Source organism: Armigeres subalbatus, chromosome 3 (genome assembly GCF_024139115.2).
Source record: "Armigeres subalbatus isolate Guangzhou_Male chromosome 3, GZ_Asu_2, whole genome shotgun sequence".
NCBI lineage: Eukaryota > Metazoa > Arthropoda > Insecta > Diptera > Culicidae > Armigeres > Armigeres subalbatus.
In genome coordinates, this window is record NC_085141.1 from 281,313,176 (window position 1) to 281,332,447 (window position 19,272).

Below are 19,272 nucleotides of genomic sequence, written 5' to 3' on the forward strand. Positions count from 1 at the left end.
CTCGGTACAAGCAGACTCGACTGGTGTTGAGGGTAATAGTCCTGAGGCGGCACGAACGTAGGAATTAATAGTCGGTGACAAAGTTTCGACAAAGTTACGGTGGGCGATACAGGTCAGTTCCAAGCCATAGAATAGGCGGATATCAATGATAGTCTCCCCGATCTTTACCCCCGGCTTACACCAGGTCCGAACCAGGTTGCATCTGGTCCGACAACTTACTTTAACTTCGCGGAAGTGCGGTAGGAACGAGAGGCTCCGGTCAAAGGAGACTCCGCGAACTTTCACATTTTTTTGTTGTTTGGGAAGGGCTGGTCCGCCAACTTAAGGCTAGGTCCGGACAGCTAATGTCTTCACCTGCAGACGTGTCCTCGCACAGATTTGCTGGCCGTCATAGTAAAGCCCACCGAGTTGGCCCAACGGAAGACGGCACAGGCTGCCGATTGTGCCTTGATCCGTGTACGACCGGGCGTATCGCCAATCAGCAGATATATATGTTGGCCGGGTGGGATCGAAGCACCCCGTTCATAGCTACGAGGAGTAATGTGACGGCTAGAACGGATCCCTGTGGAACTCCTGTTTCCTCTGGAAAGGTCATTGAGCTTTGATTACCAACTTGATAAGAGTGGCCGGTACTTTGTGACATCTAGAGAGGAAATGTTGTTCTTAGGGATGGGTACAACGAGGCTTTTCCGCCACTCGTCCGGAAAGGTTTGATCAGACCATTGATCAACTCCAGAAACCGGATTTTGGCGCAAGGAGGGAGGTTTTTGATCATGGGATAACCAATCCCATCGGGACCTGATAATTTTCCGTTACTCCTAGAGAGGGCGAAAGATAGCTCAGGAGCGGAAAACGGAGAATTAAAAGCGGCATTTTGTGAATCCGAAGGGACTCGAAAGTTCGAGAGAGACGAAGATCTGCTAGCAATAGTCCGCTGAAAATGAGCAGGATAGTCGTTGATGGAGACTAAACCAGCAAAATATACGATGGTACGATCCGGTGTGAAAGACGGGTGGGGGAAGATCGTCGATTACCGCTAAGTATGTTCACCTTTTCCCCAGAGTTCAGCCGCAGATTGGCCGGGGTTGACCGAGTCGAGAAAATCCTCCCACTGTTTTCTCTTTGCTTCAAGAATCACTGACCTGCATTCATAGTATTGTTGTTATGATGGCCAGCGGGAACTCCAACCACCAATGGAGTGCCGTTCGTCATGTCCGAGTGCTAGTTTGAGGTATACAGGCAACGGCGGCATCGAGGACGGTTTTGATGAACTCAGAAAAAGTTGTGGGTGTATTTCGTTCAAATTTGCGTTGAAGGTGGTAAACGTATGCCTCCCAGTCGGTGGCATCGTAGCGCCATCTTGGCCTCCGGGTGATGTCCAAGGACGAAGCGTGGACAAACATCTCTCTTTACATTGTCATTATTCACTACGCGGATCGAAGTAGTCAGCGCGTGTGAATGGCAGCAAATCAACATCGCTGCCATAAATTTTCTTTAGCTACCATTAGCCATTAGCTAAAAGTTTTTCTAACTTATTGTTATGCCTGCGAATTTCTTAGATGAAATATTTTATATTGTGCAAATGCGCAGTTTGAGAAAAATAAATATCCAAGTTTAGTTTCTATGGGAAGATGGCGTTATGGCATGGTGGTATCCTGTCGTATTTTGAGTATATTTTTCACTAATTTAAATAAAATTGTTGTATTATCTAGTGTAGTGCCCTCAAGTCGTTTTTTTTTGCGCTGCTTGACCGACAGTACTAGCGGTCATCAAATTGACATAGGGTAGGACGGGGCAAGATCGTCACCCAGGGCAAGAAGAAAGTCCCTGATTTTACCGCTATTGTGCCTTTCTCACTCTAAATAACCACACACGTTGTTAAACTATGGATAGTCCTTGACAGTTGGGTGATAACGTGTAGACTATTTCTAGACCAACATTTGAAAAGGGCGTAACAGACAAAATTTATTGCGCCTAATTCTTTGTCTTCATATATAGCTATATATGTAGACGAAAAATCAGAAGGAATAAATGTTAGCTGTTACGCCCTTTTCAAATGTTGGTCTAGATTTGTGATTTCGTTCCGATATGTTCGGCTGTGAACAGAGAAAGGGGTTTTGGATTGAAGCAACAATTTGCGCGAGGACCAAGTAGAAAGAATTCCTTTGATGGGGATTCGTGTTATGGATGAACAATTACACATAAAGAAAGTTATGAAAGCGTCTAACGACTCTTCATATTAAATTAATTTAGTTAGATTTTTAGCGAAAAAGTTCTTCAGTCCTTCTTTCGGTTTCTTCTTGCTTCAGCGTTTCAGTAATTCAGTCTTCCGTTTTTTCAGTCTTAAAGTATGTAAGTCCTCCACATCTTCACTTCTTTCGTGTCAGTCTTTCAGCTTTTCTATTTTCCCGTTTCTCAGTTTTCCAGTCTTTCGGTCTTTTGATCTTTCCTTTATACTTTCAGTATTTCAGTCTCTAAGTCTTTTAATCTTGGGGTATTTCAATCTTCAGACCTGCAGTCTTTAAGTTCTTCAGACTCCCAGTCACTCAGTTTTCCAAACTTTCAGAATTTCAGTCCTTCAGTCTTTCAGGTTTTCAGTTTTCCAATCTTTCAGATTTTCAGTCGTTCAGTTTTTCAGTCTCTTTTTCAATATTTTTTTTAATCTTTCAGTCTTTAAATCTTTCCGTTACTTTCAGCTTTCCAATCTATCAGTCATTCAAAATTTCATACTTTCAGTTTTTCAGTGTACTTAAAATTTTCAGCCTTTTTAGTCTTATAGTTATTTTTTTTCTTTTATTCTTTTTGAATAGTCCATTCCAACAGTTCATTCTTTCAGTCTTCAGTATTTCAATTTTCAGCTTTTCAGTCTTCCAGTCTCTCACTCTTCCAATCTTCCAGTCTTTCAGTCTTTCAGTCCTCCAGCCTTTCAGTCTTTCAGCCTTTCAGTCTTTTAGTCATTCAGTCTATTAATCTTTTTTTCAGTCAGTCAGTTTTTCAGTCTTTCCTTTTTTCATTCTTTTCGAAAACTCTTTCAGTGTTCCAGTCTTTCAGACCTTCAATCTTTCAGCCTGCAGTCTTGCAATATGTATTTCAATCTTCTAGTTTCTCCCAATCTTCAAATTTTCTTCCCATCTCTCAGTGTTTAAGTCTTTTAGTCTTCAAAATCTTTCAGTATTCCAATCCTTCAGTCTATCAATCTATCAGAGTTTAAGTCTTTCATTTTTCCAGTTTTCCAATTCTTCAGCCTTTCAGTCCCTCAGTCTTTCAGTCTTTAAGTTTTTCAATCATTCAGACTTTCAGTCCAGACTTTTGATATTTCATCTTTTTAGTTTATTAGTATTCAAATCTTTCAGTCTTTCGGCCTCAAAGTGTTTCTATCTTTCCAACTTTCAGTCTTTCTGTTTTTTTTAATCTTTCAGTTTTTCAGTCGTTCAATGAACAAGTTAAATAACAACAAGTGTAAAAGTTCATCTTAGTACTTGCTACACATTCAGCGATTGAAAAACTTTCTGTTTGCTGTAGTTATGTTTTTGCTTCAACACACTTCTACTTTTATGTAAACCAGGGCTGTCCAACGTTGTGGCCCACGACGTGTAAGAAAAATAAACTCAGATTCGGCCCACCAGCTTTTCTAGCTGGCTCGAGAAGCTCTTGTTTATTAATCATTCATTATTCATTAGCAAATACGTATTGAAATGATTGCATTGAGCGATCCCAAGACACAAAAGGTTAATGTGGAACATCGCGTTTTCAATAAAGATTGGCACGGGTAGTTTACGTTCACGTTCAAAAAGGAAGGCCGGTTTGCTTAATTTGTTCTGAAAGTTTTGCCATATAGACCTGTGCAGGAGTTCATCAAATTCACTCACCATGGATTTTGACATTTGAGCGGGTCGTCTTTTCGAACAAAATTTCATTTTGCGTTCATTATGCGCGCTCAAACGTCATAATTTTTTGGGGGAGTTCATTTTGCGTTCGTCTATTTAAGGAATAAAATCTGAATCCAAGCATTCTATGAAATATGATATTTAAGAAGGCTCATTAGGAAACAAAAGTTGGTAGAGCTTCAAAGGTGAAGTGCTCAAACCATTTAAAGCTCCATTCATTGACTCACATTAATGGTACAGTGGATTATAGAAACAACAAACTCTCTTCACTCGAGCAAATACGCAGTCAGAAAATGCAGTGCGGGACAGTTTTGCTGTTAGTAAGATTTTGGCAAAACGGATGAAACCTTTCCAAGACGGAGAGCTTGTTAAGGAAAGCATTTCGGTTCTTGTTTACAACGTGTGTCCTAAGGAAATAGCCTTTTTCAATAGCACTAGTTTGCGCGGAACGCGGTGAAGAGTACAAGCTCTTGCAGTAGATTTGAAAGCTACGTTACGTAAAAAAGCAGCATACTTAAGAGCCAGTTCGCGAGAAGCGCGACCCCCTCTTTTATCGATATTCTCCGATTTGGATGAAATTTTCAGGGTTTGTTCATATATGTATGAGAAGACATTTAGCAAATTTTCAGATTTTTTCATTGAGGGGAAGTGGGGTAAAACGGCCCTTCAAAAATTATTGTTCAAAAATCGCCAAAACCAAAAAAATGCAATAACTTTGGCAATGAGTGACCGAATTTTGCACGCTTTTTCTACTCAATTAGTTCTTTATACCAAGTGGTTAATAGGGTTATAAAGTTGTTTACTTTAGGAGAAAAATGACTTTTTCGATAAAAAATGGTCGTTTTTCCAAAGGGAATATTTTTCACCAACAGATCTAGGATAAAAAACTAAACCCGTAAGGCAATTAAGGAACTAAAGAGCTTTCATCTCATATATAATGTAGAAGCGCCAACTCAAGAATTTCTAAGAAAATCGCAATTCACTGCAACACTGTTTATTCAAAAGAAAGTTCGTACAAAATTAACTGTCCAAACTTTTTTGTCTAAGTTGAATTTAAAAATCAGAATTTTCTATTAGTGGAGTATAGGGTAAAATAGTCCTTTAAAAATGAATGTCAAAAAATACATCATTTTTTTATGTGAGTTCTAGCAGAAAATACATAAGTTTAAAAAAACTGTTTCCTCTTCCTTTCAATTCATCTATATTTTTCGTCTCAATAGATACGTATATCCTTCGCTGATCTATATTAGATAGCAAACTATTTGCAGAACAATTTTCAACAGAAGTAAAATAGGACCAAAATAAGTGCTTTAAACTGAAACAAACTAAAACAAAAATTAACGGATTCGACGAAAGTGCTTGTTGATATTTTTTTTTTCAACAGCTATGCCAAAAAAAAACAATTATTCTCAACGGCAAATGAGCAATTTCGTAGCGTTTAAACATAGCTTGTTGGTGGAGCTGCTTCTCAGATTATATTTTTCTTTTGTACCTACTTGCATCAGGTTACCATAGGCTTGTTTTTGTAGCTTGTAACGATTGTGCGGTATTCATAACTCTCTTTCATCCTCCATCATTATCAGTTTAAACCAAATTCTGCAAGTTTATTGTCAAACCGTGTACCATTCATACATTTTGAATTACTAACCTTCAAACTGCTAACTAATATTGCAGAGATACATTCTAAACAAAATGTTTGACTGAATGGACTATACCAGTTCTAATCGGGTATATATTTTCACGTTTCTACACTCATAGATAAAGTATATAAATTGTAGATCGCTTAATCAATTAATTAAAAGATTACCAAGCAAAACTGTTTTATTCTCGGCTTAATTTACACCACCTGAAAGTGCTTGACTACCTCAACAAGACTGTGTAGTTGATTGTAAAAATGATGCTTTAAATATCAGCCTTTTTGTCTTGAAATCTTTACTAACCTTATATGAACATATTTCCAACCAACCATAAGGTGTGGTTTGCTAAGAAGTAGTACTTGGGTAGTAACAGCTTGCAATACTTTTTGAGAAATCTATCTATTGCTTTTTTCACCGAGGAAAAGACTACTGTGTTGAAGTACCAAAACAAATGTTCTCACTTCCGAATGGATGGAAACAAGCCAAAGCATTTATTTTGGTGGAACAATATTTTTGAACGGAAGTTTAAGACGGCGCTAAGTTTATAATACCTCCGCCGGAATATTATAGAAATGACATGACTAGATAACTAGTTCACGTTATTTTTTGAGATTCAGAGATTGTGAAGGATTTAATTGTTGACAGATAAAAAAACCATAAAAATACTAAGCTTGGAAGAATTTCGAAGCAAACTAGCAAAATCACTAGATTAGTTGCCAGTTGGGTCGGAATAATCAAATCTAAGAAGTGTGGTTACGATTATCTTGTTTCGTAACATTATTTGGAGATCTATTTTACCCCTCTCTCCCCATCCCAATATTTTGCCAAATAGTTTAATCCTAGGATAGGATGTGACAATAGAATTGCAACTGCCTTGTTGTTTCCTCAGTCGATTGCTTCGACGAGGTGGTGGCCAGTGCCTCCAAATATTTTTTATGCAAAATCCCCCGAATTGTATATGTAAAAAAACATGTTTTCTTGTTTCATAATTCGTAATAAAGGATGCTAAGTACTATCAGAAGAAAAAAAATTACAGGGAGATGTTGAAGTTTTACAGTGAAATTTGTAAAAAGTTGGTTAATAATGCTTTACAACGAGTGTTTTAAATAAGCATAACTCTTAAGAATCATGCATACATCATTTGCAGCCTAGCATAAATTAATTTTACCCAAAAAATTAAAAAACAAACTTTTGAATTTTGTCATAAAATTCCAAGTAAAAATCAATTTGATTATCCAGCAACACGGCCAAGGTAACAACAAACTGCCCTTTTGAAAATGTGATACCGCCGATCGAAGTAATCGATTGTCATTTTCACCCAATCAGTAACCGGTACGATTTTGACAGAAAATCGGTACGATTTTTAATGACTAATTGGCACATCCTATCCTAGGTTTAATCTACATATGTGTAGATATAACCTTAAATAAACCTTGTAAGTTTTAGCCAGATGCTGAAACATCGATAAAATGGAGTTGCGATTCTCACAAACTGGCTTGCAAACAAACAGTGCAATGTGCAGAAACTCATAATTTGATTGATTGTTCTTAAGTCGGCGCACTGAAATAAGTTTCAATAAGTTTGATGTATATTCTGCTTGAGCTCACATATAAAAATTTATGAATTTTTGACATTTTATTTTTACAAGGCTCTTTTACCCAATTTACCGAAATTGCTCATTTGTCGTTAAGAGTAATTGTTTATTTTTCGTATAGATATAAAAGCAACATCACTACCGGTACCCACATTAATTGTAGCTTATTCAAAAAAAAATATCAATAAGCACGTTCGCCGAATTCGTTCATTTTTGTTTCAGTTTGCGAAAGACGTGCTAATGTTTAAGGCACTTATTTTGGTTCTATTTTACTTCTATTGAAAATTGTTCTGCAAATAGTTTGCTATCTAATATAGTTAAGCGAAGGATAGACGTATCTATTGAGACGAAAAATATAGATGAATTGAAAGGAAGAAGAAACAGTTTTTTAAACTTATGTATTTTCTGCTAAAACTCACATAAAAAATGATGTATTTTTTGACATTTATTTTTAAAGGACTATTTTACCCTACACTCCCCTAATAGAAAATTCAGATTTTTAATTTCAACTTAGACAAAAAAGTTTGGACAGTTTTCACCAGATCGGAAAACATCAACATAAGTAGGGTCGAAATTTGTGCAAACTTTCTTAAGAATAAACAGTGTTGCAGAAAATTTCGATTTTCTTAGAAATTCTTGAGTTGGCGCTTCTGAATTATATATGAGATGAAAGCTCTTTAGTTCCTTAATTGCCCTACGGGTTTAGTTTTTTATCCTAGATCTGTTGGTGGAAAATATTCCCTTTGGAAAAACGACCATTTTTTATCGAAAAAGTCATTTTTCTCATAAAGTAAACAACTTTATAACCCTATTAACCACTTGGTATAAAGTACTAATTGAGTAGAAAAAGCGTGCAAAATTTAAACAAAATCGGTCACTCATTGCCAAAGTTATTGCATTTTTTGGTTTTGGCGATTTTTGAACAATAATTTTTGAAGGGCCGTTTTACCCCACTTCCCCTCAATGAAAAAATCTGAAAATTTGCAAAATGCCTTCTCTTACATATATGAACAAACCCTGAAAATTTCATCCAAATCGGAGAACATCGTTGCAACCTCCCTTGGAAAGGGGGTCGCGCTTCTCGCGAACTGGCTCTTAAGGTGGTTATTAGGGTGGTTCAAAAAATCGATTTTGCTCCACAGTGCTCATCTGATTCTTTACCATGTTCTGAGTGTCCTCTGAAAATTTGAGCTCATTTGGATTAAAACTGATTCAGCACAAGCCGTTTCAAGTTTGCATGCAAATTAGTATGGGGAAATTTATTTTTTCATTATACTGTTAATGACGCTTCCCCATCAAGCGCATGTTAAAAGAAAACCTACATAGCTAAAAGGAATACTCAACAGCTTTCACTCAGTGAAAACCGCAGCTCAATTAATCGTTCCAATAATTAGTAATCGAATTTAAACTATACCGTGGTTTTCTGGAGCTAATTGCATAACTCATCAACAGGCAACATTGCTGCTCGTGGCGCGAAAGATAGCACACACAAATTCAGGCTACTATGTTGCACTGCACATTTCAGTGATGCCCTCAAAGAAGTTTAACGATCATGACTAAAGATTCGCAACCTGTCTTAAAATCGATTACTAATTATTGGGACGATTAATAAACATGCGGTTTTCGTTGGGTGAAAGCTGTTGAGTATCCCTTTTAGCTATGTAGGTTTTCTTTTAACCTGTGCTTGATAAGGAAACGTCATTAACAGTATAATGAAAAAACAATTTCCTTCATACTAATTTGCATGCAAACTTGAAACGGCTTGTGCTAAATCAGTTTTAATCCAAATGAGCTCAAATTTTCAGAGAACACTCAGAACATGGTAAAGAATCAGATGAGCACTGTGGAGCAAAATCGATTTTTGAACCACCCTAGTGGTTATACATCAAAGCCACAAATCGGCCATCTTGGAAACCACGTGCTTTTTCTAGTGATTTTTCGAGAGCACGAATTGAAAGAACCACAACGCCCATGGGGATGAAACATCCGTAGATCGTTTGCTTACTCATGCTAAACAATCGACTTTAATTTCAGCATTGTACGATAATTATTACCCTAGATTTTAACTTTTGATGTTACAAGTAGAAAACCTTGTGGTGAATTTGAAATTCACCACATGCCTTGATTGTATAATCACCTTAAGAATTTGAAATTCACCACATGGCTTGATTGTATAAAAAACCTTGTGGTGAATTTGAAATTCACCACATGGCTTGATTGTATAATCACCTTAAGAATTTGAAATTCATCACAAGGTTTTCTACTTGTAACATCAAAAGTTCAAATCTAGGGAAATAATTTTCGTACAATGCTGAAATTAAAGTCGATTGTTTAGCATGAGTAAGTAAACGATCTACGGATGTTTCATCCCCATGGGCGTTGTGGTTCTTTCAATTCGTGCTCTCGAAAAATCACTAGAAAAAGCACGTGGTTTCCAAGATGGCCGATTTGTGGCTTTGTTGTATAACCACCTTAATATTCTACTCTCTCGCAAACGATGAAAATACTGACGTGAAAAACGTGGCAATGGTGGCTGTCTTCATAAGAGGAACTGATGGTCATCTTCGAATGACAGAGAAATTGGCAGCTTTGATCCCTATGCAGGGAGCAACTAACGGGAAAAACCTGAGGGCTGATAAGACCTGTGTGAAGGAACATTTTTTTCCCCTTCGAAAACTTAAGTGATCTCACTATTGATGGAGCAGCTACAATCAATGATTCGGAATAAAAATGGCCATTGTGACAATTCTAAGCATGGAAAAGCAATCAAAAAGGTATGTCCATATTTCCCTTCCATATTGCATATTAACCAAAAGAATCGATAAGCGAAAACGATCAATATTCCTGTATTATGTAGTACAGTATTGATGCTTTTTATTAGGACAATCAACTTTATCAACGTTAGGGAATTCAACCACCACCAATTCTAAATGATGAATACGGAAACTTGCTGTATTATTGTGTTCATCGACTAAGTCTCGGTACTATGCTTGAGAGATTTTTTTTTTTTTTTTTTTTCGAAAAGAAAATGACACTATTTTTACAAGATAAAGAGAAACCACTGCTCGAGTGGCTTGGCTTTTCTAGCAGATATCGCCAAACATCTCAATGACTTGAACATAAAGCACTTTGGCACAGTGGATTTGTTGAAATCTGGTACATTTCTCTCATCATGTTGAAAACAGTGCATGCAAATCTGTTCAATATGCTGGTAGATTATAGAAATTCCCATTTATTCAACACCGATGTTAATAAGGGACCCCTAATGAAACAACGGAAACAAAATAAACAAAAATGGTTGTTTGAAAGCAATAAAATCGTGTTTAGTTTTTTAAGAAAATGAAAAAAAAACACTGATAATTTTGAAAATATTCAAAATGCTAAAAATTGGCCCATGACTTGAAAAGGTTGGGCGGTAATAAATGTTGCTCATTCTTTTTGGACAATGCATTTCAATTGCAATAATGGAATCCATAAGAGTGAACAATAGTTGAAAAACTAAATGAAAACATACTCATAACCCACACAAAAGAAAGAAATGAAAAATAAACGTGGCTGACTATGCATTCTTATTTAACCTCTAATTGAGATAAAATAAGGGTTGCTGATTGACATTAGCCTTCCTTTTACTATCAATGTGGTTTCACTGCCGTGAATATCTTCTTATTTTCAATTTAAATCCCGCTTATTTTCTACTTTCCTTACGTTAAGGAAATGATGACGCGGGCGTTTAATCTAAAATTCAAATGAACAATCGCTCACTTTGAGCGATTGATTGTGTATTCTCGCGAAGGATGAACAATTGAACAAGAAAAGGAATTGCTAATACAGTTGTATAGAAGTTGTATAGGTCACATGACTTCCCATGGTGATTCCCGATCTATGTCACTGATAAACCCTCCCAACTAACACAACTTCCTTCCCGTAATAATTGTGGAAATACAGAGGTATTCTCGGTCTCTAGTAGCAACAATGACCATACACTGTAAGGACTTGGCCGGCGTCGCTGCGAGCTGCTGAAATGTGCACTTCGAGAATAGATAGTAAATCCCAACCACCATTCACTTGGATCGAAGTGCAATTTGCACCTGGGAAGAACCGTTTGGCCTAATACCGTTCGGACGAATGCCATTTGGCCGAAGGCCAGTAGGCCGAAAGTGGTTTGGCCGATTACACCATTTGACCGAACGGGTCATTTGGCCGACTAGGTCATTTGACTGAATAGGTCATTTGGCCGAATAGGACATTTGGCCGCATAGGGCATTTGCCCAAATAGGTCATTTGGCCGAATAGGATATTTGGCCGAACAGATCATTTGGCTTAATAGGTAATTTGACCGAACATGTCATTTGGCCGAGCAGGACATTTGGCCGAATAAGTCATTTGAAAAGTGAGAAATGAGGTGTGAAAAGTGTGTCGTCTCACTTCTAACTGAAAGGTGAGTAGTGCTCCTCACTTAGGAGACTGAGAAGTGAGTAGTGAAGTGAGTAGTGATACGTCTCACTACCCACTTTGTACTACTCACTATTTACAGTGAGTAGTGAGAAATGAGGAGTGAGAAGTGAGACGTCTCACTTCTCACTCATTATCTCACACTTCTCACTGTAAAATGTGAGTAGTGCGAATTGAGACGTCTCATTTCTCACTGTAAAATGTGAGAAGTGCGAAATGAGAAGTGAGACGTCTCACTACTCACTTCACGCTTTTCACATTTTCACTTTTCAAATTACATGTTCGGTCAAATGTCCTATTCGGTCAAATGTGGTATTCGGTCAAATGTCCTATTCGGTCAAATGTCCTATTCGGCCAAAAGTCCTATTCGGCCAAATGTCCTTTTCGGCCAGATGGGTTTCGGCCTAATGGTTTGTTCGGCCAAGTGGCATTCGGCCAAATGGGTTTCGGCCAAACGTCTCCTCTCCATTTGCACCAGTTCTGATCAATCACGGGGTAGCAACTATTGATATGTACAGTCAGACTAAACTAAGCTAAGCTCATTACGTTGTCATTATTCACTAGTTCTTCGTTGAAATATCAAGAGTAATAATTTTAAATAGTCGAAGAAGTTCGCTGAAATTGATCATGACCACAGAAACTTGACAACGATCAATTGTGGATAATCGACCATTTTCTTAGCACACTAACTGAGGATGACGAGGAAACGTAGAAACAAAACCAAACTCAAGACAGCGTCAAGATTACGTACCGTCGCCATCAAAATCATTGCTGCGACGTTTTCCATCGGTGTCTTCACTATCCGGAATACCATCGTTGTCATCGTCATCATCTTCGGCGTCGATGATTCCATCATTATCATCATCACTATCTTCACTATCCGGAATGCCATCATTATCATCGTCGTCATCTTGATCATTGGGAATTCCTGGAAAATAAGCTCAACCAATTGCTGCCTAGTTCTACAACGTGTCATTCGCCACCCCAATCATGCACTATTAATAGCCGATTTTAAAGCCCATAAAGCACATTTTTTTACACATATTCACAATAATCCTACCGCTACTATTCGACTTACCGTCTCCATCCAAATCGTTTGCCGTTATCTTCGAGTCTGGATCCTTGCTGTCCGGAATACCATCGTTATCGTCGTCCATGTCTTCCGCATCCGGTATTCCATCATTGTCATCGTCGTTATCCTGTGTGTCTGGGATGCCATCGTTATCGTCATCCGGGTCCTGATCGTTCGGAATACCATCGCCATCAAGATCATTGCTGTGTGGTTTGCCAGTATCGCCGCTTCCTTCATCCGTGCGAATAGTTTCCGATTCTTCCACGACGTCGCCAATGTCGTCGTTGTCCGATTCTTGATCTTGAATTGCAGCCGTACGACTCTCTAGCTCCAAACGGTCGTAGCAAGTGCTTTCGAACTGGACATCCTGTTGGCACTTGTAGGCACAGTTCTCGAGATTTAGTATACCAGCCTGGAATGAGAACGGGAAATTGTGGGTAAGCCATGCATATTATTGGTCTATATATATTATAAAATCTGTGCTACTAAATTCTTGGTGCAGCATCTACCCTGAAAGCACAACTGAGTTCCATCTCATACTCAACTTTTTTCTTAATCTATGCTCTATTTGTGTTTTACATTCTACCAAACATTCCCTACTGTTTCTATTCATAAATCCAAAGAAAACATGACACTAATAAAAGGTCATAGAGTTCACTGCACCAGTTTTAAGTTTATCAATTTTCATCTAGAAATTTTCTAAAGTATAAAAGTCTAAGACTAGAAACATGTGTTAAGGAGAAGAATAGTTATGAAAATGAGAAAAATAATATTCTTTCTCGAGACGAGCCAGCCCAGGGCTAAAAGTCTCGCTAATAAAGACGAAAAAAAAAATCTTCCTACCAATAATGGGAATCGAACCCACATCTCTCAGTACGTTAGTCGGATGTCCTACCTCATCAAGCAGTAATGTTATAGATACGGTCATACTCCTACTTTTTATTTCAATGGTCAAAAAGCACTCCACAATTTGTATATGATTAGGTGCAATTAATTACATTTAAAATTTAACCATATCGATTATGTAGGTATGGATTTCGGTGCCCTAGTGCCGATGAAACACACCACTCACCTTATTATAGTCCCAGTCGTGGCACACTCCTTCAGCCGAGCATTTCTCCTGCATCAGATAGGCTCCCTTCTTGTTGCACATGAAGCTCACCTGAGGCTCGCACAAGCCGGGAGGGGGATTCCGGCTAACGCCGAACATCAGCAGCACGTAGAGTATGATCGATGCGATCAAACTGACCGCGGTCAGGATGCGAACCCGCTTACCATAGGCAAACGCGCTGGACGTGGCCCATTTGTCCACCAGTACGGCGAACACCAGCGGACCGAAAAGGGCCGCTATCGGAATGATGGCCGATATCGAGTAGATCTCGTTGAAGTCAAAGCCCTTGTGGGCCATGTTGGACTGGAGGAAGGGATAGATGCATCCCAAACCTGCAATCAGATGAAGACGTTGAGTGACGCAATTTATGAATTATTTTTAAAATTGAAACATTCGACTGCAACTCTGTACTCACCTCCATAAAATAGAAATAGAACACATTTTAACGAGAGGCAGTGCTTGCTCTCGATCAGTGGTTTGCTGCCCTCCATCTTCCGGAGCTGCCGGGCCTGCTTCAAACTCCGCCTCCGCAGCCGAGTAGCCCTGCGCTATGCTAGTGCTCCGTTTTTCCCAATCGACCTGTCTCCAAATCTGTATCTAATGGGAAAAAAATATCGGGGGAAAGGGAGAAGGTTGACAATTTGAAATCTTTTGCCAAGTGAGAATTTCTGATGGAAGGTGTCATGGATTTATTTATTCGAAGGTTGCGCACAAATTTGTTGCGGTTGCATTTGGTGCCAAACTTGCCGGCTTTCAGCCCCATTGCATTGGCTTGGTGTGGTGCATAAGACTTTTAATCTGTTATTCCATTTGTCATTTTATTTCCTATTTTTCTTCATTTAATTGTATTTTTTATTTCATTTCTAATTTATTTATCTATTTATTTGCGACCCCCCGCTCTTCCTCACAAAAAAGGTGTCAGCGAATCTATATTGTCAGTTGAACGTTACTGCAGCACTAATAATTTGGACACAAGCAACTATATTCCTTGTCATATAATTTTGTGTTTTAATCCATATTGTGTTTTGACATTAGATTTGATTTTCATACTTGAGATAGCAGCAAAACGTTGTTTTACGTGAATTGTGAAATTAAACGGTAAGGTATCCTTATTGTTCATGGCTTTGGCTACATGGCATACTCCTTAGGTAAGATATTACATGGTGTATTGTTCAACGACGCTTGATTTTGCGAAAAATATCGAGGTGGTCCAATAAAGACCCTTATTTTTCAGGCTCTACTTGTTCAACGCAAGCGCCTGATAGATAAGCACCTACTTCGATGGAAACACAACTCGAAATTGAGTCATTGATTTTTTTTACAAATATTCATTTTGTATGCCTAAAATGTCAAAAATCAAATAACTAAATTTGGAAGTACCGTTTTGAATCAAATTCCGACCATGACTCATATTCCGAATCCGAACACAGAAGTTTTAGCACCCTAAAACAAAAATTTTTAATATTTTTTTCGTACAGAGAATGGAGAATGTAAATGTACTTATGATCCTACACCCAACCGGTGGTTGTTAGATTTTCTAACAATTTTTGTACAAGAACCTACCAAAACCTGCATAAGAACTGGGCATATGTGAAAATGCTAGATTCTTATACAAATATTGTATGAGACCTAACAATTTTGCAAGCTTTGCTACAATATTTGTTTATGGGATTACAAGAATCTAACAATGTCGCATATGCCCAGTTCTTATACAGGTTTTAGTAGATTCTTATACAGAATTGTTAGAAAAACTAACAGTCGCTGATTGGGTGTATGAAAAAAATACGAGAATAAAATCTAAATGGTCATTTAAAAGCGGGTGTTCGGAATATGAGTCATGTTCGGGATTTGAGTCAAAATGGTACTCTGTATTGGCTCCAAACAGCAATAACATTAGAAATTATGCGCAATTGCGTGCAAAACATAGGTCGTCTACGAACTCCATACAGCCAAGGTCTGTGGATCAACCTCCGTAATGGAGGCAATTATTGCAGAATAAACAAGTTGTGTGACTCCTTCCTGGTATATGTTTGTGTTCAAATTAGTTATTTTTGTTGTCGTGGGCTCCAGGTAGTCTACGACCTCCATAAAGTAAAGGTATATGGATCAACCTCCGTAGCGGATGCAGTTATTGAAGAATAAACAAGTTGCGTGACGCCTTCATGGTATATGTTTGTTTTCCAAGTAGTTCTTGTTGTTGTCTGAAACTCCATAGAGTCAATATCGGTGGATCAACCTCCTAAATGGAGACAGTTATTTGAAAATAAACAAGTTGTGAGACACCTCCTTGTTATATGTTTGTATTTTAAGTAGTTATTTTCGTTGTTGTGGGCTCCGTAATGAAGGCGTTTATTGAACATTACACACTTTGTGTGACACCTTCATGGTACAGTAATATCCCGATTTTACCACCCCCTTTGTTGATTTTTGTGGTGATAAAGTATAAAACGTGACAAAATCGGACATTTATTTCAAATTTATTTGTTTCGCAAATATGTCAAAATGTCATTTTCGGACTCAAAGTCATATTTTCATTAGCGAAAACTTCTCTCTGTTGGCTTTCGCTTCTTTTACATAAATAATGGATGGAACGGAAGGAAAAACATCTAGTTTTTATTCATGATATTTGGAAGATTTTGTACCAAATTAAACTGGCTGCACTGCCGACCACCTCGTCAGAGCAACCGACTAAAAAACAACAAGGCAGTCCCAATTGAATTGTCACATCCTATCCTAGCTCTATTCTATGTACCACAAAGGACATGTGCCACTTTTGAAACAAAATAAAAAAAACTCTGGTTACGCGTGTAGATCATAAAGCCTTTTCCAAGGTTTCTATGCACTCAGAAGAATCTTGCACGTTTGAAACAACTATTTCGAGTGTTGCATCAAACAAGTTGGATTTTTTTTGTTTCAATCTTCAATGTTGTTGGTTCAACACTTGTTCACTGCTTGATTCAATTGAACATTATTGTTGTTTCAATCTTGCATTGTATGATTGAAACAATAATGATATTGTTCTTTTGACAACCATTCCATAATTTGGAAAAACTGTATAAACTGATCAATATAAATCATCCTGTCTACATGAAGTAAGCACGGTGCAGAGGTAAGGTGGATGACTCTCATTCCCCATGTAACTAGTTCGATTCTGCTTCTGTCACTTTTTCCTCTTTTGTTGTTGTCATCATATTGCCGATAAAGTAGTTTCGCAGCATTTTCGAATGTAAAAACAACCATGAATATTGTTGTTTTCTGAAGCATTATTTGACAGTGACAGCTGGAAAGCATGTTTGAATTCAATATATAAGAGAGTTGAATCAACTATCGTGTATGGTTGATTCAATCCTATTTGTGGTTGTATCAACAATAAATATTGTTATTCATAAATCAATGCATAAATATTGTTGATTTGAAGCAGAATCAGGTTGATTCCACCGCATTTTTTCTCCGTGTGTACAACAAAGGGAATGTACCACTTTTGAAACAATCTAAAAATAAACTCTGGTTACGCGTGTAAATCTTAAGGCCTTTTCCAGGGTTTTTTTAGATGACCATGAACATATGCAATGAAGGCGAAGGCCGAAAGATCACTAGTTACGCGTGCAGATCTTACGCTCCCCCGTTTTAGGCGCAAAAAAAGCACTAATTAATGATTTGAGTGTATTACTTCTACGTGAAGTTAAACGGCTTACAATGAAATGGAAATCAGACCGCATCGTGCTTTCGTGCTGTGCGGTTCTTTTTTCTCTTTGCGGAAGGAAGTTTTTAATACTACCCGAAGATATTTTTATTCCAACGGTGCTTCTCAGCGCTATTTGTACCCACTGATCTCGTTACGATCTTTGCAAGGACCCGTGCCTTCGTTTTACGTTGGACCCGTTTGCGGAAGTAAAATTCAGACAAGCGGTGGTAATCCTGCAGGTAATCCGTTCTGGAAAAAACCTCTTAGAAGGTCACGTCATCACGCTCAGCCATGAGTATTAACAAAAACAAGAGGAAGGGGGAATCTCTGAATTCTCCACTCCCTTTAAAAACAACAAGGTTTCAAGACCGTCCAGCCCAAACGCGGAAAAAATAGAAGGAAGCTGGAGACTTCAGATATTCCTTCTAACGCTATCGTTGACATTATTTCTTCTCCTATCGAACTGAGCAATCAGTTCGATTTGATAATGGCGATTTTGAGATGGTTCGATTCATGTGAAAAAGCAAAGGATTCCGCCAATTGCGGTATATGTTGCCGAGTTTTCTGGCTTTAGGAATGAGATTTTGAGTAAGCTTCAGGGGATTAAAGTTTCATTTCAGATTGCCAGGAAGGGTGACTGCCGCGTTTTGCCGGGATCCTTTGACGATCGCAAACGTCTTCTTCAGTATTTAACTGAGAAGCGCCATGAATCTTCTCATACGACGACAAAACTGAGCGATTGTTCAAAGTCGTCTTGAAAGGTCTCCCCAGTGATGATAAGATTAATTGAAATTTCTAAATTACTTGGTTTTTAACCAGTTCAAATAATTAAGATGAAAAAGAAATCTCGCTCATATGCTTCCCAGAGGGGTATTTCTAAAGAATTTTATTTAGTTCACTTAAACAAAAGTGAACTACTATGTCTGAAGCTCGATTATGCATATTAGGGTGGTTCAAAAAATCGATTTTGCTCCACAGTGCTCATCTGATTCTTTACCATGTTCTGAGTGTCCTCTGAAAATTTGAGCTCATTTGGATTAAAACTAATTCAGCACAAGCCATTTCAAGCTTGCATGCAAGTTAGTAGGGGAAATTTATTTTTTCATTATACTGTTAATGACGCTTCCCCATCGAGCGCATGTTAAAAGAAAACCTACATAGCTAAAAGGAATACTCAACAGCTTTCACTCAGTGAAAACCGCAGCTCAATTAATCGTTCCAATAATTAGTAATCGAATTTAATCTATACCGTGGTTTTCTGGAGCTAATTGCATAACTAATCAACAGGCAACATTGCTGCTCGTGGCGCGAAAGATAGCACACACAAATTCAGGCTACTATGTTGCACTGCACATTTCAGTGATGCCCTCAAAGAAGTTTAACGATCATGACTAAAGATTCGCAACCTGTCTTAAAATCGATTACTAATTATAGGGACGATTAATAAACATGCGGTTTTCGTTGGGTGAAAGATGTTGAGTATCCCTTTTAGCTATGTAGGTTTTCTTTTAACCTGTGCTTGATGGGGAAACGTCATTAACAGTATAATGAAAAAATAAATTCCTCCATACTAATTTGCATGCAAACTTGAAACGGCTTGTGCTAAATCAGTTTTAATCCAAATGAGCTCAAATTTTCAGAGGACATTCAGAACATGGTAAAGAATCAGATGAGCACTGTGGAGCAAAATCGATTTTTTGAACCACCCTAATGCATATGTACAACATGTGATAGATTTAGTTCGGAAAAGGTATTGGAGGGTAACAGCCCCTTCGAGCAATTCATACCCACCACGAACAAATTTTGTCTTTTTACGAACAAAATATCACAAGTC

At 38.0% G+C, this 19,272-nt stretch overlaps 1 protein-coding gene across 15 annotated transcripts in view; it reads right to left on the reverse strand.

Annotated features, from left to right (window-relative positions):
- Nucleotides 1–19,272, reverse strand: part of LOC134224636 (uncharacterized) — a 155,019-nt gene that overhangs the window by 12,713 nt on the left and 123,034 nt on the right. For 10 of the 15 annotated variants that reach the window (XM_062704077.1, XM_062704082.1, XM_062704087.1 and 7 more), the window contains one exon: nucleotides 12,322–12,498. The exons of 1 other annotated variant lie outside the window; for it this stretch is intronic. In XM_062704077.1, coding sequence (XP_062560061.1) covers nucleotides 12,322–12,498 — 177 coding nt within the window. Of the gene's footprint in view, nucleotides 1–12,321; nucleotides 12,499–12,648; nucleotides 13,055–13,714; nucleotides 14,086–14,168; nucleotides 14,372–19,272 lie in introns of those variants that run through there. 4 more of the 15 variants (XM_062704093.1, XM_062704091.1, XM_062704090.1 and 1 more) reach the window with 2 other exon arrangements.